The sequence below is a fragment of the Physeter macrocephalus genome, chromosome 7, assembly GCF_002837175.3.
Source record: "Physeter macrocephalus isolate SW-GA chromosome 7, ASM283717v5, whole genome shotgun sequence".
In the NCBI taxonomy this organism is placed as follows: Eukaryota; Metazoa; Chordata; class Mammalia; order Artiodactyla; family Physeteridae; genus Physeter; species Physeter macrocephalus.
Window position 1 is genome coordinate 95,130,915 of NC_041220.1, and position 19,705 is coordinate 95,150,619.

Below are 19,705 nucleotides of genomic sequence, written 5' to 3' on the forward strand. Positions count from 1 at the left end.
CACTCCCCGTCCCCATCGCTCCCCATCCCTCCCCGTCCCTCCCCATCACTCCCCATAGCTCCCCATGGCTCGCATGACCGCCTGAACCATCCCCTCCTCCACCCCCTGTCATGGAAAAATTGTCTTCCAGGAAACCAGTCCCTGGTGCCAGAAAGGTTGGGGACCCCTGCAGTAAGGTATATCTTACCGCATCATCTCTTTTTTATTTATTTTCACATACAAATTTGAAATAAAAGTTAAGAATAAGAGATAAAAACCAAATTAGTCCAGCTACTCTGAATTCCCATTAAGAGGTGGCAGTTATTATTTCAGTTGCTATATAAATGGCATTGACATATTCAGGAGTCACTACCCATCTTCATAACTCCAGAAATAAGGGCTACTGTTAAAATGAAATTTACCCTCATACCTGTTGTTTTTAGGAATATGTTCCAAGGTGTTGATGTTTTCAAAAATTGTGTCAAATGAACAGACTCAGGATTCTACAGAGTTTGATCTTGTTAATGTCTTGGGTTTGGGTGAACAGCCTCTTGAGAATATGTGAGTCTATTGGAATAGGGTTTTTGAATTATATTCCATTACTATCTATCATATACTACTCTGCTTATTTCCTTTATTGCAGGTAGCACAACCTAGTCACTTTTTAAAAATGTATTTACTTGCTTGTTATATATTTTCTTTACTAGGTATAAACTCCAAAACAGATCTTTTATGTTTCTTTAAGTGCTGAATCTCCATTGCTTGGGACAGTGTCTAGTTCACCTTGGTCCTCAATAGATATTTAGTCAGGGAGTGAATGGATATTGTACAGCTATTGGCTTTTATACGAAGAGTTACACTAATGAATAAGAGTATGGATATAAATAGGATGTTGTGCTGTCCCTGCCCCCAAGATGTTTACATTGGAATTAAAATAAGGACAGACTTGTGACACACGATGGTAAGGTCAGTATGAAGTCAGTCAACTATATTTTAATTCGATGAGGCGGTGGGGCTTTCCAGAGGAGGAAGTGGCAGTTTTGCTGGATGCATTGTTCCTTTTTATATGTATGAACATATAGAGTTTAAAAATGTACCCCTCTTGGGCTTCCCTGGTGGCGCAGTGGTTGAAGAGTCCGCCTGCCGATGCAGGGGACGCAGGTTCGTGCCCCGGTCCGGGAAGATCCCACATGCCGCGGAGCGGGTGCGCCCGTGAGCCGTGGCCGCTGAGCCTGCGCGTCCGGAGCCTGTGCTCTGCAACGAGAGAGGCCACAACAGTGAGGGGCCCGCATACCGCAAAAAAAAAAAAAAAGAAAAAAGAAAAATGTACCCCTCTTAACACTTCTTCTATAGCCTGTCATCCTCAGATAGACTTACTTTGGGATTGAAATGAAAATAAAAAACAATAAAAATAACAAGAAGAGCTATGTTTTGAGTGCCTGCCACGTGCCAGGCATGGTTTCAGGAGTCTTATAGTTACTAGTGGAACTTAATCTTTACAACATGCAGAAAAAACAGGATGGTTATTATCCTATTTCACAAATAAAGGAAGGTATGGGAGGTGCCTGCCCTGGTCGCGGTCAGGATCTGCGGTTCTGTTCTTTCCCCTGTTCTTACTGCAGTTGCTTCACTCCAGGGCTCCGAGGGTGGGATCTGGTGGATTTCCGCAGGCTTGTCTTGTTCCTGAAGTGAACCATGGGTGGAAAGGACTGACCTTTTTACAAACCCCTCTCAGCTGTCATAGTTACACACTCTGGGAAGAATATTGGAGGCAGAACAGGGTTGAAAAGCTCAGCTGGGATCTTCTGGGATGATCTAAAGGTCTGCTGAAACGGCCTTGGCTTTCTGGCTTGGCTTTGGGGCTTTTGATGCTTCTTTCTTGGTTAGAGGACCTGCCAGTTTGTAAATCCTCCAGTGCTACCTCTGGAATGCTTGTGTTCTTTCTGCCATGGCTCTCCGTCTTGTGAACATTTTGCTCAGTAGCAAACCCCCTTGACAACAGGCTGCCTCCTTAGCCTGGACTGTTCAGTGCACTTCTCTGATATGGGACACACAAGTCACCATCAACAACGGCCAATTGACATTCCACTGGCATTGCCCGACAGATGTTTACATCTGTAAGTTACAAACTGAGCTAATGAAAAGAACTCACAGTAAATGAAACGAAACAAGCGGTGGAAAAGTGGACACTTCCTAGGATCCATTTATTTTGTGGCACTGGGTCTTAAGCCATCCCTTGAGTTGGGAGGAAAGCAAGAAGCAGCTCATGCGAGGTAGAGGGAACCACATGTGCATAGACAAGTTCCCAGCGCATATGGGGAACTTGCAGTAGTTGGACATACCTAGAGTTTTGAACATAACAGGATACTAAAGAGGGAGCCAGTGTAAGTTTCTTTCTTTTTTTTAATTAAAAAAAATTTTTTTAAGTTGAAGTATAGTTGATTGACAATGTGTGGCAAATATTTCTTAATAATAATGTTACACGCAACATTAATAAAGTAACGCAATAATAAAGTAACACGCAAAAAGAAGATAAGTATTTTTCCAGACAGATTCGAGGTCTTTTTGTTCTGAGAATCACGTGACATCTTTTCCCTCCCCTTGATTAATTTAATCGCCTTTCTCCCCTTCGCCCCCCATCATTGATCAGTTTGAGTACTGCATGTCGGTCTTTTCACCAATGATTCGATGGTTACTTACGTGCACTGTTTTGAGCTGAATATTACCAAATGGTTATAACTGACTGTGCTCTTCCTATCTGAAGATGTTTTAATGAGAAGCAAGTCAAATGCCTGTTGGGGTTTCACGTGAAAATTTAGACTGAAGGCCCATCTTGGTGTCTCATTAGGATTTTGATGATGTAAAGCCGCCTGCGTTGGCTTTAAAGAGCTTCCTTTTCTCTCCTGCACGCCTGCTAGCTCGGTGATGTGATGGTTGACATTGCAAGTAACATCATGTTGGCTGACGATCGTGTCCTGGGGCTGGCGCAGAGGGAAGCTAAAGCCTGCAGTAGGATCGTTCAGTGTCTACAGCGCATCGCCACATACCGGCTAGCAAACGGAGCTCATGTTTATTCAACAGTAAGTGCAACATTAGCCTAGAATTCTAAGGAAAAGGTTCATTTAAAGCAGCTCTAACTCAAAAGAGATAAGTCTGTTCCCCATTATGGGGCGAGTATTTTGTTATTGCTGATTATTACAGAATTTCCTGTTCTCAGACATTTTAAGAGAGAATTTTGCCTCTGAAAAGTCTGTGTTCTTGGTAACTGGAAAGTGCTATCTTAATTTGTAATTTGAACGGTTAACACCATCTCATCCTCTGAAACTTGCTACAACACAAATAACAGCACTATAGAATTGCCCTCCTGTCACATACCCACTGTCCATCCTAGCTGGTATTCTGTTCCCATCCCTGAAGGATGTTTTGAGACTGTGCTGGATTTCTTGCCCAGGTTTCAATTTCAAAAGGGAACAAGGATTCCCCCCAGCCCTTCTGAACCTATGGGCATTTTTCAGTCAGTTTCATTCTTGGAAAAATGAGTTATTTATATGTAATAATCGCTCCATTAAATAGTATTGTTTTATTTGTCCTAAATTTCTTGGTGTACGGCTTCCTTTTTTTGTTCTAAAATGTGGTAAATATGACAGACGTGGTAAATATAATAAATAATGCTTTATTCTTTTAGCAGTCATATTCTGATCCGGCCCATGATTTTCATTTTCTAACTATTTTAATGGGTCCATCGAATGTTCTGTACCTCCTCCTATGATTTTACACAATTCAAGATTGCTGTCTTTCCATTGATCAGTGGAAGCTTTTTGATGAGACTGTGTTTTATTGGTCCTTTGGCTCAGTTAAGTTTCGGAGTACTTTCCTGAAAAATAAACAAAATGGAGGCTTAGCATGACTCCTATCTTGACAACATAGTTCAGGGTAGTTGCCCTCTCAGGCATATGATCTTACTTGAAGTGAGCTTGCCAGTTTTAAGGCCACACTTGGTCCTCCAGGTCATTTAGATCCATTTTCAATCCTGTGCTTCAGCCTTGCTTATTACTCAGCACAGAGAACTTCCTTCGTTCTTCTGAGAACCCAAGGATATAATAGGGAGCAGTGTAGTGGGTATTTGCACACCATTTCAAAGTATAAAAAAGTTTCTGAGAAACTATATATCTACTTATGATATGGCTTCAAGGGCATCTCAAAATGGCAGTTTTCTTTCTTTCAACTGAGGTTTCACATGTTTATCATGATTATATATGTCTTTGATTGACAAAAAAATTTCAAATATAATTTGCTAAATATAATTGAATTTAGTAAGATTTTTTGCAATGTGTCACCTGTGGGACAGAAGCTAATGCAGAGATTCCTTAGTCTTAAAAATTTAGGAAGCCACCAGTTATTTTCTACTGGCATATTGTACTTGGAAAATTCTGCCTTCTTATATTTAAAAATTTTAATCTTCCCAGTAGATTTTAGATGCCTCGCACGAAAGTCCTATGTTTAAAAAAAATTTTTTAGAGAGGACTTCGTCCACATATGGTACTTAGAATGATGCCTTGCCTCTATAGTAGGCATAGAATGAATCATCCTTGAAGGAAGGAGATGTCATCTTGTCCCTGAAATTTACAGCACATGCTGTCATCTTGCTGGATGTGAAAGAGACCCGTCAGCCTGTCACTTCTCATGCCCTCTCTGTTGTGGTTCTCACAGAGGGAGTGGTGGCAGCAGTCCTCCAGACATGGGCTTGGTGGCTGTTTGTATTGGCAGGCCGTACATTTTGGTGGACCCTCGAGTTCAGTCTCACTCTTGCATTCCTTAAAATTGTTGGGGCACGTGCCATCTCTTTCAGGTGATTTTCTGGCCTAATTTGCTTTTAAAGTCTGTTCATTTCTGTCTGGCCTAGCACCTCCCTTCTTTTTCTGAAGAAACAGCTTTGGAGCAAGTCTGTATAAAGATTTTATTGGTGAAACTGAATGCTAAGAGTTGTTGTCCCCGTGAAAGGAAAAAGTAAAGATGGTATGAAGGGTTGAATGAAGCAACTTTTAAGTGTATTATGATCATTAAGGGGGTCCACTGATTTTTCTAGCTTGTTTTTTGTTTTTTTTTTTTGTAAGACACTTGCATTTTCAGCTCATAGTTTCCTGCAGCGTACTCTTCAAATTATTGTAAATGGACTTCTCATTTATATCTGATCTTCCATACTTTGGGACTTGCTCTTTTCCTTTTCATGGGTATCTTTCTATTTTAGGACATCCTTTTGTTTCCAGCATCTTTTTTCATTCTGCCAGTTATCTACAGTGTCTTTGTTTAGTAAGAATGTGAGCTTTCTCTTCTAGCTTATGTATAGTGTTTTGTGTTTGAAACTCTTTGAAAGTGCTTTTTTCCCATATTATAAATCTTTTATAACTCCTGTTTGATTGACTTTTGAAGTATTCACCCAATATTGCTCTGGAAGCTTATGTCATCAAGGCTGCTGGCTTCACTGGGATGACATGTACCGTGTTCCAGAAAGTGGCAGCTACTGACCGGACAGGCTTTTCTGACTATGGGAGGCGGGATCCGGATGGAAACCTGGATAAACAGCTGAGCTTTAAGTGCAACGTTTCAAATACGTTTTCAAGTCTGGCTCTGAAGGTACGTTATATTCTGTAATCATTTAAGGCTTTACAGTTAGATTAGAATACAGTCAACCCTCTGTATATGTAGGTTCTGCATCTGCAGATTCAACCAACTGCAGATTGAAAATATTCAGTCAAATAAAAAAAATCCCAGAAAGTTCCAAACAGCAAAACTTAAATTTGCTGCATGCTGGCAACTATTTACATAGGTTTTACATTGTATTTTCAGTTATTTACATAGCATCTGCATTAGGTATTATAGGTAATCTAGAGATGATTTAAAGAAAGTATACTGGAAGGTATGCCTAGTTATATGCAGCTGTTATGCCATGTTTTTGGGGTTTTTTTTTGTTTTTTTGTTTTTTGTTTTTTTCCGGTATGCGGGCCTCTCACTGTTGTGGCCTCTCCTGTTGCATGTGGGATCTTCCCGGACCGGGGCACGAACCTGTGTCCCCTGCATCGGCAGGCGGATTCTCAACCACTGTGCCACCAGGGAAGCCCTATGCCATGTTAACGTGAGAGACTTGAGCATCCATAGGTTTGGGTATCCGAGGGGATCCTGGACTCAGTCCTCTGTGGATATGGAGGATGACTGTACTCAGAATGTTTTGCTTTGCAAAGATAATCGTACTAAAAGTTATTTGGAGGGAGGGGATATTGGTATTGCCTTTGCTGTTGTTTTGAAAGAAATTTAGACCAAGAAGGGACACATCATGATTTTCATGGGCCTAGACATTTTTGTCCTCTGGACCCCTTTCTCCACACAAATATGTTAAAATTATATTTTATAACTGCAGTGGTAAAAAGATGAATATATTAATAGTACATATTGAGACATTTTCTTTGACTTTAAAGTTCATTTTTATGCTTCTGATTTTAAAGAAAAACGTTTTCGTAGACCTCCTAAAAGTATTGTGTGCCCTTGGCTCTGTGCCTCCCGGGCCTAATGGGAAAATTCAGGCATTTAATCAGGCAAGCTGTAGATCAAGATTTTTAGCACAGAAGTGCAAGCATGTGATGTGTGTTCACAAATTGTGTGTTTTATTGCAGTAGGCAAAATTAAAAGCATTTTTATTGATTTTTAAAATTTGGGGTTCAGGCGTGTTTCCTTAAACTGCATTGAAGCAAACGGTGCAAGTACAATTTCAACACCCTAATGGAATCACGATTTTTTGTTGAGCTTTGTGTGGCCACGTGTAACTGTGTTTTTGGTAGTTTATAATTACACAGTGCTTTGTTTCTGGTTTGTTCCTGAATTATGTCACAAACAATATTCCAGTCATTTTAATGCCTGCATAATAATCAATGAAATAGGTGTTAAGTGTCCTGGTACACTGTGGAGGCTCAAATATTGAATGAATGAATGAATGAATGAATGAATGAAGAATTAATATATTTTGTCATACTTTACCCTGGTGACCTCCATAAGGAGAGCCAGTTTGCCTAACTTAATAATAGTCCAACTTCCCCCACTGCCCAAGACAATCTCAACTATGTCAGAACATCTAATGATAATATATTTACTTGACACCATATATTCAGAGGAAAATTGGCAAGATTTGTTACTCTTGACTGTATGAGAGTATTTGACACACCTAGCGATGCTACTCCTTAATGCCTGCTCCTTTCCTTAGTGTTTTTTTATTGGTAAAAACATACCACAAAAGGCATCAAAACAGCATCACAGGGCTTCCCTAGTGGCACAGTGGTTGAGAATCTGCCTGCTAATGCAGGGGACCTGGGTTCGAGCCCTGGTCCAGGAGGATCCCACATGCCGTGGAGCAACTAGGCCCGTGAGCCACAACTACTGAGCCTGCGCGTCTGGAGCCTGTGCTTTGCAACAAGAGGCCGCGATAGTGAGAGGCCCGTGCACCGCGATGAAGAGTGGCGTCTGGAGCCTGCGCCGTGCAACGAGAGGCCGCGATAGTGAGAGGCCCGTGCACCGCGATGAAGAGTGGCCCCCGCTCGCCCCAACTAGAGAAAGCCCTCGCACAGAAACGAAGACCCAACACAGCCAAAAATAAATATAAAAATAAATAAATAAAAATTAAAAAAAAATAAAAAGACCTAAAGAAGAGATACATGGCGAATATCTTAAAAAAAAAAACAAAAAAACCCAGCATCACACACAAGCCCATGAGAGGTGTATGTCTTTTAGGAATACTTAAAATTGATGAACCCTTCTATCTTAGATGATCGTCTAAGAGAAATTAAAAATGATGAAACCCAACATTTCATCAACTTTACAACCTATCCCTTTGGGTAAGGAGAGTTTCTGCCTACTGAAGTAGAAAGCTTTAAATGAATACTCTCAAATTTGTTAATTTCATACTGTTCTATCATTTTAAGATCATCTTGGTGGCCAGAAACCAGGGACACATCACACTATTATTCATGCTTTATAGATGGACATGCTTAAACCTAGTGAAAACGGAACATATCCTTCATGACACAAAATTAGTTAAAATTTTTAATGTTGAGAGTACCAAATGCCTTAGCATTTTAACAGGAAACTTTTACGTTGTAGACTTTATACTATGGCAGTTTTTACTCTTTTTGCCTATTTTTTTTTTAATGCCTTGAATATACTGACTAGACATCTTGAACATCTCATAATTGATCGTATTACCCTTGGATGGGAGAACATGCTAGCGTAAGAAGTTAAACCCATAAAAAGACAGTCCTTAGCAGTAGGAGCCTAGCTTGAGTTGCTTTCTACATATTTCTTGAATCTCTATTGTCCTGTCTTTATTACCTTCACAGCCCAGATTGGACTTCCGTTCTTCATTGCCCACGCTATCGTGAGCTCCTATTTAGTCTCTGTGTCTCCAGGCTCTTCTTAAAAATTCATCCTTTTCATACAGATTGGTCTGCCTAGGGCAGTCTTCAGCCAGCACGTACCAATCCAACCATACCAGTTAGTAAAATATTGATGTACTTCCTTACCCTTTAGCGAATAGCTGCTGCCCCAGTCCCCTGAGTCTCCTCAGCTGGCGTCCTGGTCCTTCTTCCAGGAACACGACCCAGTCTGTCCACCCTTAAGCAACTAAAGGGCCGGTACCTACAGAGCAGAGGTCCTGTACGAGACTTCCCCTCTGAGGAAGCTGCTCAGATTGTTAAGATTGTGAACGTTATCCCTGCATCTACCCAACATGGAAACGGACCTTGCAGATCCCACAATAAATGGTGTCCCTTGGAGGCTTGGTGTTCCTCTGGAGGCTGGCTGTCAGTTAACGTCATCATTTGGCATTTATCTGCCCTTGTCTAGTAACAGAAAACTTCCCTTGTTGTCTCTTCCAACTACTGGCCATTCTTAGGCCAGGCTCATATGCTCATTCTTCTACTAGAACCCCTGCTCATCCTCTCCCCTCCCCAGCTCCTTGGTTTTATGATAACACACAGCAGCAATGTCAACTTAGAGAATCTTACCTAATACCATTTGGTCTGTCCTCGCCTCTTCCATCCTCATCTTAATTCCCCTTCCTCGCTTTGCCCATAACACTCTGCTCATCTCTGTCATTGCATGTTACACACGGGAGCCAAATGGGTTTCTTACAACTCCTGCGTTGGACTGAGGGTTACTCGAGGTCAGAGCTAGTGCTTGATTCATTGATGAAATCGAGTGCCTGGCCTCAGTCATTCAGCCGGTTGGAGATTGAATTAACCTGTCATCTGACCCTTACAGCACCTAATCTAATTTTTTTCTTAACCAAATGCTTCCTTCCACTGTTGCTACCATAATTCAGATATGTTAGCATCCAAAATATTACCTATTTTCGATTAACTGCTAAGAGCTTTTAGTAGCTGTTGGTGTTTTGAATTCAGCTGTTAATGTAGCCAGAAAGAATTGGTTCTTTAAAATTTTCTTGTCTGGAATTTAGAAATCAGGTTTTCTTTATGCATCCCATATTTCTCTCATCCCATCTAGGGCTTTAGCCCAACTGAAGTCCTTTGCATTTCCAAGCCAGTCGTATACATCGTCACACTTCCTGCCTTCCTATGTGCCCTTTTTCATGCCCTCAGTGTCCCCCCTGCTTGGGGAAATCACTGCTACTGTCTTCTAAGACTCCATTCGGTTGGCAGCTTCCTTCTCTTCCTCAGACAGAATTCGTCATTGCCTTTTAGCCCTGTAGTGCTTTGTTCACTGTCCAGAATAATTAGAAGCTGGTATGCTGCTGAGTTGAGTTATAGTGAGAGGCCAGAGGATACGGTTACCTAAATGTGTTCATGTTTGGCTCCCCCACTTAAAAGCTATGCAAACTTGGGCAAGTATCTTAACCTCTCTGAATGTCAGTTCCTTTCTGTTACAAAGGGATCATGAAGTGGTACTAAACTCATAGGGTTATTGAGAGGGTTTAATGAGGCAAATATGTAGACATTTACAGCAGTGCCTGGCCCAGGGTTAGCGCTTAATAAATGTTAGCTCTTATTGTTTTATTATTGTTGTTGTCTTTTCCTTGCTAGATTTTTAATATTTGAGGGCAAGGACCATGGCTTATTTCATTGTATATCTCTAGATTCTGCACAGTGCCATGCATAGAGGAATGAAACATCCAATAAATGCCGTTGAACAAAAATTAGCAGCCGAACTTAATTCACAAAGAAAGTCAGTTAAAAAAAATTCTAAAGGCAAACATAATCCCTGTTAATCTTCACTGGTGAGATAATCAAAAGGTGGAATGAAGTTAATAACTAATTATACACAAGAAAATAATTAGGATGTATCATAACATCTATCTGTTTAAAATCTAGTGAGTAGATAGTCAAGGAGACATGAACAAATTACTGTTTTTAATCAGCTGGCTCTTTGACCCATTCTAATTTTATTGTTAGAATTCTAGAGACTTAAACAACATTAGGATTTCAGAAAATTTTGATTTATTAATTACGTAGTGTCAGAAGTCCAGATTGTTTCATAAGGAATGATGTTAAAATCTAGTGAAAATATTTGAGTTAACATCTGTTATGATACTTATCATTTTCTTCCTAGTGTCATTCTAAATAAGGAAATATGCATGAATTCAGCAAATAAATTCATGATTAGAGCTCTCTGATAACATTATTTCATGTGTGTATAGTTTGTCAATTTTTTAGTATTGAAGTTAAAACTAAAGCTGAGTTGTAGAAGTCAAAACAAGATGAGGTTTTAGATTATTGTTGGTTAAGTCAATTACTTTAAGGCATTTTTCTCTCTCCCCAGCCTCCAGATAACGACCTGCCACACTGTGGCAGTACCGGCAGACCTCGGAGATATTGCGGGTTCGGTTCCAGATAACTGTAGTAAAGCAAATATTGTAATAAAGCGAGTCACACAGTTTGTGGTTTCCCAGTGCATGTAAAAGTTATGTTTATACTATACTGTAGTCTATTAAGTGTGCAGTTGCATTATGCCTAAAATACAATGTACAAACCTTAAATTAAAAAATACTTTATTACTAAAAAATGCTAACTGACAACACAGGGTTGCCACAAACCTTCAGTTTGTTAAAAAAAAAAAAAAAACCAGAAAAACCCAAAAAACCACCTCCTGCCCCCCAAAATGCAGTTATCTGTGAAGTGCAATAAAACGAGGTATGCCTGAAATAATAATAAAAATACCACCCACAGTTCCATAGCGTTTTGTGCTTGTCATGGTCGTGATCCCCTTTGGTCCTCATAATCATTTGTTAGGAAGATCATTAGCTGCATGTGACAGATGTAACTCACAGGGTAGACAAAATTGTTCAGTGTAAGCAGCTACTACATGGTGAAGCTGGGATCCAAATTCTGGTTTCTTCTTTCAGATCTCATGTTCCTCTCCCCATGGGTGGCATATGGTCTTCATTAATAGATGTTAGACACCAAAAACGTGTCTTTCCGAAAGTTTTTTTTTTAATTGAAATATAGTTGATTTACAATGTTGTGTTAATTTTTGCTGTACAGCAAAATGATTCAGTTATACCTGTATATACATTCTTTTTATATTATTTTCCATTATGGTTTATTACAGGTTATTGAATGTAGTTCCTTGTGCTTTACAGTAGGACCCTGTTGTTTATCTATTCTATATGTGATGGTTTGCATCTGCTAACCCCAAACTCCCAGTCCATCCCTCCCCACTCCCCCTCCTCCTTGGCAGCCACAAATATGTTCTCTATGTCTGTGTGTCTGTTTCTGTTTCATAGATAAGTTCATTTGTGTCATATTTTAGATTCTACATATAAGTGATATCATATGGTATTTGTCTTTCTCTTTCTGACTTCCTTCACTTAGTGTGATAATCTCTAGTTTCATCCATACTGCTGCAAATGGCATTATTTCATTCTTTTTTATGACTGAGTAGTATTCCATTGTATGTGTGTACCACATCTTTATTCATTCATCTGTCGAAGGACATTTAGGTTGTTTCCATATCTTGGCTATTGTGAATAGTGCTGCTATGAATATGAACATAGGGGTGCAGGTTGTCTTTTTGAATTACAGTTTTGTCAGATATATACCCAGGAGTGGGATTGCTGGATCATATGGCAGCTCTATGTTTAGTTTTTTAAGGAACCTCCATACTGTTTTCCGTAGTGGCTGCACCAACTTACATTCCCACCAACAGTGTAGGAGGGTTCCCCAGAGGTTTTTAGGAGAGATTTTTCTGATTTATTAGCTATAATTCGTATGTTTTATATCTATTTCCATTGCTGTAATCCATATATTTAAAAATGAATATATGGTTAAATGAAATTATTACCTTTGTGTTCTTGTCTTCAGGCTAAGTACAGTCACAGTAAATGTAACAAATGTGTTCCTTAGCGATTTTTTTCATTAGATTTACCACCTTCCTAGAATAAATGATCAGTACTTCTTTTAAGGAGATTAAATATGCCAGTGTTACTTTTTTACTGTAAAAATTAAATATTATTGATATAGGTGAAGTTTGCTTTTCCAGCACCCCAGGCCACCCCAGGGGACCTATAATTATTATTTAGTAATATTCTTTATTGGACTTTGAAAGATGTTTTAGAAATCGTAAGTGTCTAACAGCCTTGAATTTGTAGCTCTCATCTCTCAGGGATCTGTCCGTACACCTGAGGTTTTTCATTTGTTGTTGTTGGGATGGTTTTACAAGTTTAAATTTGTGTAGAAAACAGCTTATACTTCTAGAAATTATAGTTGTCGTTTCCTTTTTCGGCTCTTTTAGAAAGTAAAGTATGACTTCTTTTTTTAAATTAATTTGATTTGTTAGAAAACTTTCCCAGAGAGCTACGCTTTGTTTTCAAGTTATTTTGTGTTCACAACAGAATTATTTTATGAATTTTAAAGTACTTAAGCTTAATAAGTGTCTGGTATATAACAGTTCCTCAGGATTTTGACCTTCTAATTAAATCAATCTACTGATGTTTTTCCTTTTTCGCATGCATCCTTATATACTTAGGAGAAATTTATATACTTGATAGAAGTATACTATATTAGTGAGTGAATTTATAATAAACTTTGTTTTCCTATCAAGTTATATTTTTGAGAATAGTAGAAACCTTTTTATATGTTTTCTTAGGTGAAATATTTCTACTGAATATTTTCTCGGCATCCTCAATTTAAAAGTAATATTCAACTGTCAACATTCAAACTTCTGAAATACTTTTTTCCAACAGATATTTATGGTTATTTACTGTGTTACAACATTGTTCTAAGCACGGCAGTTAAAAACTAAATCTGAAGTCAATCATTTGCTTCAGTAGAACCTTTTAAAAAAATGCCACACAGACTTTCATTAATTTCATAAACAATGGGCTATTTTATCAAATACTAGTGCCAGGAACTATTATTAACATCGGCTATCCAAAAATAAATGAGATTATCTGCATTCAAAAATTCTCTTCCTCTAGTTAAGAGGAGCAGACAGATGCACAGTGCTCCTTTTAAGTATTAGTTATCCTGGAGCTGTGTACAGAATGCTGCATGAGTCTAGAAGAGGGAGCACCTACCTGTAAAAGCAGTATCTGGACGAGTCGTGTAATTAATCACCCCCCCCAACCAAAAGCCCTATTTATAGAACTTTGCAGCGTCCTTCTCTTGGCTGCCAGCCTTTCTCATCCTGATCCTCTATCCTTTGCATTGCCAGCGGAATTAACGTACTGAAAATCAAATCTGACCAGTTTGAGCTTACCAAATCAAAGAATCATGGAGCATTTCAGCCAGAGATGCTGGCATGTGCACAGTGGCATTTAAAAAGGAGATTTCAAACAGTGATAAACTCAGTGTGGCCCAGTCTTGTGGTGTAGGGAGTGTTAGGGGATGAATTTGGGACAAGGAAATTAGCCAAATTATATGGCATACTTAGGATTTTTTGGCCATAGTTTCTAAACATTTGGGAACCAAGGTGTTATTTGAACTGAAATAACAACAGATTTGTTGAAGAGGAAATTCTGTTGGCATCGTGTATGTTGGATTGGAGAGAGAAGTGAGTGCCAAGAGAGCGGCTTTGTGATGTCTTTAAAATAAGGACGTTTTTAGATAATTATTTGCCTCCCTGGTGTACAGATTCATTTTTTATGAAATGCTGAATAATTTATAATTTTAAAATCCCTAATAAAGAAATCTGAAGAACACTCAGTGCCCAGCCAGAATTTTCACTTGTTCGTCTTTATTACTGTGTTTTCCTAAACGTGATGTGTTTCTTAGTCTCAGTCTTCTGCTAAAATAAGTTTGCTGAATCTAAACTTCTATTATGTTTGTGTATAATTTCTTTCTTCTGTCGTTCGACAGTTGGAATCCATCATAAATCACCTTAAAGTTTCATAAGCCCAACTTAATTATACTCACATTTGTGATATGCTCCCTTTGTGCTCATTTAGCATATTTTGTCGTTGTAAAATTCATACGAAGACTGGTCATTGGGATCCCTGTTCTGTTTAATGCTATCTACTTCAGCAATGTACATTATCAGGAAAATTCACTTTATAGTTTGAAATAATCCCTTGTTCACTACTTTAGCGCTTTGAAATAGAGCTTGCTTTTCTCTTCATTTTCTACTTCTTTTGTTCTATGCTATTATATGATGTTTAGACATTTCACTTAACAGATAAATTGTTCTATTAAATTTCACATACCTACATTTAAAAACTATATTCAGCATATAACTAGACAACATTCATAACTGTCTAAAATATTCCTGGTGTTTGCCTACTAATTTGACAACTCTTCTTTGTTTCTGTTTTTTTTTTTTTTTTAAATATGTTTTCAGAATACTATTGTAGAGGCTTCTATTCAGCTTCCTCCTTCCCTTTTCTCACCAAAGCAAAAAAGAGAAGTCAGACCAAGTGATGACTCTCTCTATAAGCTTCAACTCATCGCATTCCGCAATGGAAAGCTTTTTCCAGCCACCGGGAATTCGACAAATTTGGCCGATGATGGAAAACGGCGTACAGTGGTTACCCCAGTGATTCTCACCAAACTAGGTTCGTCTGTGGCATATGTCATCCTGTAGTCATTGGACAATACGACTTTATCATGCCCTGTTCCTAAAGATGCTTGTTTTTGTTCCTTCTCATTTTAATGAGTCACTAGTGAAGAAAAGGTATTTGCAGAGTTCCCATTCGTGGATAAGTTGACATTTAATTGTTTATGAAGTTTGTTTCAGAAATATTTTTATTTCCCATATCCTCCAGATGGTGTGAACATCGATACCCACCACATCCCTGTTAATGTGACACTGCGTCGAATTGCGCACGGAGCAGATCCTGTGGCCGCCCAGTGGGATTTTGATTTGCTGAACGGACAAGGGGGCTGGACATCAGATGGGTGCCGTATACTCTGCTCAGATGAAAATATCACTACCATTCAGTGCTACTCCCTTAGTAACTATGCGGTTTTAATGGTACGGCAGTTGTTAACGTTATGCATAAACACTAAGTATTCTCATTTTTCCCTATGCGTAGTTAAGCTCAAATGAAGATTGTTTTTTTAAAACTTTTGACATAAATTGCTCTCTTTAAGTAAGAGGCGACTTTTGGTGTAATTCTGAGTTTAAAGGGAAACTGAGTTACTACGAAGTGAAATGTATGGGATTGAATTTGGCTTAGGAATTTTCAGTAAACTTTGTAAGCAAATCCATTCAACTAGACCTTGACCTTAAAATTTGGAAACATCTTGGGTGTATGCAGTCCAACTCTCAACCCAGAAAGCGTGACTCATTTGCCCAAAGATGCACAATGAATAGTGAGAGGTTTTCCTTCTTTGCCATCTAGTGCCTTATCCCACTACACATCATAATTTTTAGACTCCTTTTGAATTTAGAGTAATGGTGATAATTGCAGTTTAGTTGCTGCAAGTGACAGTATTGACCCAAATATCTTCAGTTTTAATGCTAATCAAGTTAATGTCTTGTGTTATTTACCATTTTTCATGTCTATTAATCTTTGGTAGAATAACCAGTTATTAATGTATAGGAACAGATCTTTTTATTAATGAGTCATTTAAGTGAATCTGATTCCTGAGTTGATAATTATGAAATTAGCCATGGTCGTGTTTATTTCATATTGTGGTTATTATAAGATACTAACATCCTGGAGTATGTATACATGCATTCAGAGCATAGTGGTAGGAATTACTGATGACTGTGAAGGATATTTCACAGCAATGGCTTGAGGCTAGCCTGGGAGTGAGGACGCCTGCATTCTGATTTCTGCCTCCAGCTCATCTAGACAGTATTTTAATCAAAGCACCAAATAATCTTGACACGTGATATATTTTACTTTAAGTGAAGTATTATTTTCTTAAAAAGACAAAAGAGCGTCTACCACTGGAAATGGTCTTGAAGCAAGCTTGAATTAGAGTAGATTTTCCTCAGTTCTGTGTTTTAGTTTTCTCCTTGCTCCTCAACTTAGGATACATTACCTAGTGTCCCAAACAGGCAGAGGAGTAAGTAGATGACCTGACAGGGCAGGATTAATGTGTGTGTTACGCAGCCCAGCTGACAGTGGGTAGGGTCTACACTAGCAAAGACGCAGCTGTGTTTATATCAGTCATCTGTCCTTTGGGGCTTAAAGTTAGTGTTGATAGTTTAGGACTCTCTTCACAAATAGATATCATTTCTGTAAGTCTGAGTCTGGTTTCTGTAAGTTCACGTTCTATTGTTTTGTAGTCACCTTTCAAAGAAAGGTTGAAGCAGTAATTAAAATATGAAGCATTTTCTCTTTCAGTTTGAAAGTGTTTTCTCATTCAGGTTTTGATTATAAAAATAACATGAAACTGAGAAGTACTGAAGGAGAAGAGAGATGCAGCAGCATCTCAAGTTTTTATAGTAATTAACTAGAAAAAGTTGGGCAAGAGAAATGAAAGGCAGACACACACAAAAGGCATTTTATAAGCTTCATTGTTAAAGACATGACACTGTACCATGTGAAACTTTTATTTTTATTTAATTTAATACCAGTTTAAAACATCTAGTTTTGAACTTCCTAGCTGTTCTTTTCAACAATTTAAATTAGTATAATCCTTTTCTTGAAGGAATAAGCTATTCTTTTATCTTTCATACTTTTAATCTTTTAAAAAATGTGATACACAATTCTTTAAAGCTAAGAAATAGCACCAAGATTTTTTTCTATTTTCAAAGAATATCCTTTCGCTTTTCTTAAGTATAGCTCTGCCACCTAGAGGCAGCAAGGTGAAATGTATCTGAAATTGTTGACAAAATTGTAATAAAGTTAGTATATGGGATTTTTGGAGTTGCTAATGAAAGATGAAGGCAAAGTTAATGAAATCATACCTACTCTTAAATAAGTCATGCCTAAGATAGAAGAAATAGCTTTAAAAAATTAGAAGTCAACATCTTTTTCTCCTTGCCTGACACTATTTTGAACAATAGGTAAAATCCTATTTTTCTTGAAAACTGCCTTAATATTGGGTTTTATATATAGCAAGTCTAAATTCCTGTTTTGGCAGCTAGCCCATAAAACTTTTCCTGCTCTGGTTTTAAGTAAATTTGTATTTATAAAATGATACAAAAGAATGTATTTGTTTGTAAATCTCGAATAGATACCATAGTTTAGTTCAGTAGACATCCTGCGATAGCCATTTATATCCCAAGTTCTCAAGGAAAAAAGTTAAGCAGAAACTGGGTTTGTTTGAATGATATGATCGGAAATAGCCAATTGAGCAGGAAACTTTCTAGGAGCTGGGGTCAGTAGTGAGTAAAAAACCTGAATGAGTAGGGCCAAACTATTTATGATAGTACTTACTACGTAATTGGTAATAGTAGTGAAGATAAAATAATCACTATACCTTGATTCCCCTTTTGTTATTGTATTCACCTAGAAATACATGAAACCAGAGAGCACTCGTTTGTTTTTACACGTCTAGTTTTTAAACTTTGTTTATATAAAACTTCCTGAATGGGGGCTTCCCTGGTGGTGCAGTGGTTGAGAATCTGCCTGCTAATGCAGGGGACACGGGTTCGAGCCCTAGTCTGGGAGGATCCCACATGCTGTGGAGCAACTAGGCCCGTGAGCCACAACTACTTAGCCTGCGCGTCTGGAGCCTGTGCTCCGCAGCAAGAGAGGCCCTGATAGTGAGAGGCCCGCGCACCGCGATGAAGAGTGGCCCCTGCTTGCCACAACTAGAGAAAGCCCTCGCACAGAAACGAAGACCCAACACAGCAAAAATAAATAAATAAATTAGATGTCCTTTAAAAAAAAAAAAAACTTGCTGAATGAAAGTGAACTTTGGTTTCATTTACTCTATAATTGAACATGAATGTTAGCAATGTTTTTGTTTATATAATTCTTAAGTAGGTACTACATTCACATGGATCAAATGTTTCAGTTATTTCTAACACTGATGTACAGTGAAAAGTTGAACTCCCGACCCTCTGTCTTATCACCTATTCTCCACAAAATAGGTAACCCCTGATTAGTTTTTTACAGATTATTGAAGAGATTTTCATGTATATTACAACAAAATGAATACATGGTCCTATTTTCTTCCATTTTTGCACGAAGGTTGCATGCTACAAACGTTCTAAACCATGCTTTTTTCCAGGAAGCAGTATATCTTATGACAATGATAATGATGTCCATGGAACAATATATCTTATGCTGCTGATGATATTTTCTGAAGGTGGTATTTTTAGGATGATATGAGTGTGGTGATGGCAGTGGCTAATTTTCATTAAGCATTTATGTACCAGGTGCTCTTAGGTCTTTATGTGCATTAACCTATTTGGTCGTCATGACCACATCATGAAGTATACTGCTACTATTATTACTCCCAGTTTACAGGTGGAGAAACCAAGGCATAGAGAGGCTAAGGACCATGACCAAATTTTCAAAGGTCGTTGGTGTTGGAATTGGAATTTAGGCTCCAGAAATGTCTTCTTAATCCTACTACTAAATTTCCTTTCTGAAAGTTTCCATATCATTGTTAAAGAGCTTTCTCATTCTTTTTCACCTCTGAGTATTACTTTATGATCTCACCATAATTTATTTGCATATTCCTCAATTTTGTTTGTTTCCAATAATTTCCGTGTACAAAATTATTTTACACATTAGAAAATCTGCAGGATAAATTATCTGAAGTAGAATTGGTAATCAAAGGGGGACCAACACTTTCCTTTTTTCGTTAAATTGAGCTAATTGAGCAGTGTGCACAGATCTTAACTATATAGCTTGATGATATTTTTATCTGTGAACACATATTTAGCTGCCATCAAGATAAAGACTTGAGCACTCAGAAGCTCTGGTATGTTTCCTTCTAGTTAATTTCCACTGTCATCTCAAGAGATAACCCTTCTGATGTCTATCACTGTAGATGAGTTTTTCCAGTTCCATATAAGTGGAATTGTATAGCATGCACTCTTTGTGTCTGGTTTCTTTCCCATCGTTACATCTGTGAGATTCATCTTCGTTTTTTCATGTGGCAGCAGGTTATTCTTTTTTTTTTTTTTTTTTTTTTTTTTTGCTGCATAGTAGTCCATTGTGCAAAGATATCAAAATTTGTGCATTCTACTGTTGATGGGTATTTTGGTTGTTGCAAGGATCTGGTGTCAAGAAAAAGCTGCTGTAAATATTCATGCACATGTTTTTTTTTTTTTTTTTTTTTTTTTTTTTTTTTTTTTTTGTGGTATGCGGGGCTCCCTCTGT

The 19,705-nt window shown here is 38.1% G+C and overlaps 1 protein-coding gene across 2 annotated transcripts in view; it reads left to right on the forward strand.

The window, feature by feature from the left end:
• ADGRA3 (adhesion G protein-coupled receptor A3) overlaps positions 1 to 19,705 on the forward strand; it is a 118,999-nt gene that overhangs the window by 79,408 nt on the left and 19,886 nt on the right. For both annotated transcript variants that reach the window (XM_007115844.2, XM_024119309.1), the window contains 4 exons: positions 2,898 to 3,059; positions 5,410 to 5,613; positions 14,812 to 15,025; positions 15,236 to 15,444. In XM_007115844.2, coding sequence (XP_007115906.2) covers positions 2,898 to 3,059; positions 5,410 to 5,613; positions 14,812 to 15,025; positions 15,236 to 15,444 — 789 coding nt within the window. The remainder of the gene's footprint in view (positions 1 to 2,897; positions 3,060 to 5,409; positions 5,614 to 14,811; positions 15,026 to 15,235; positions 15,445 to 19,705) is intronic.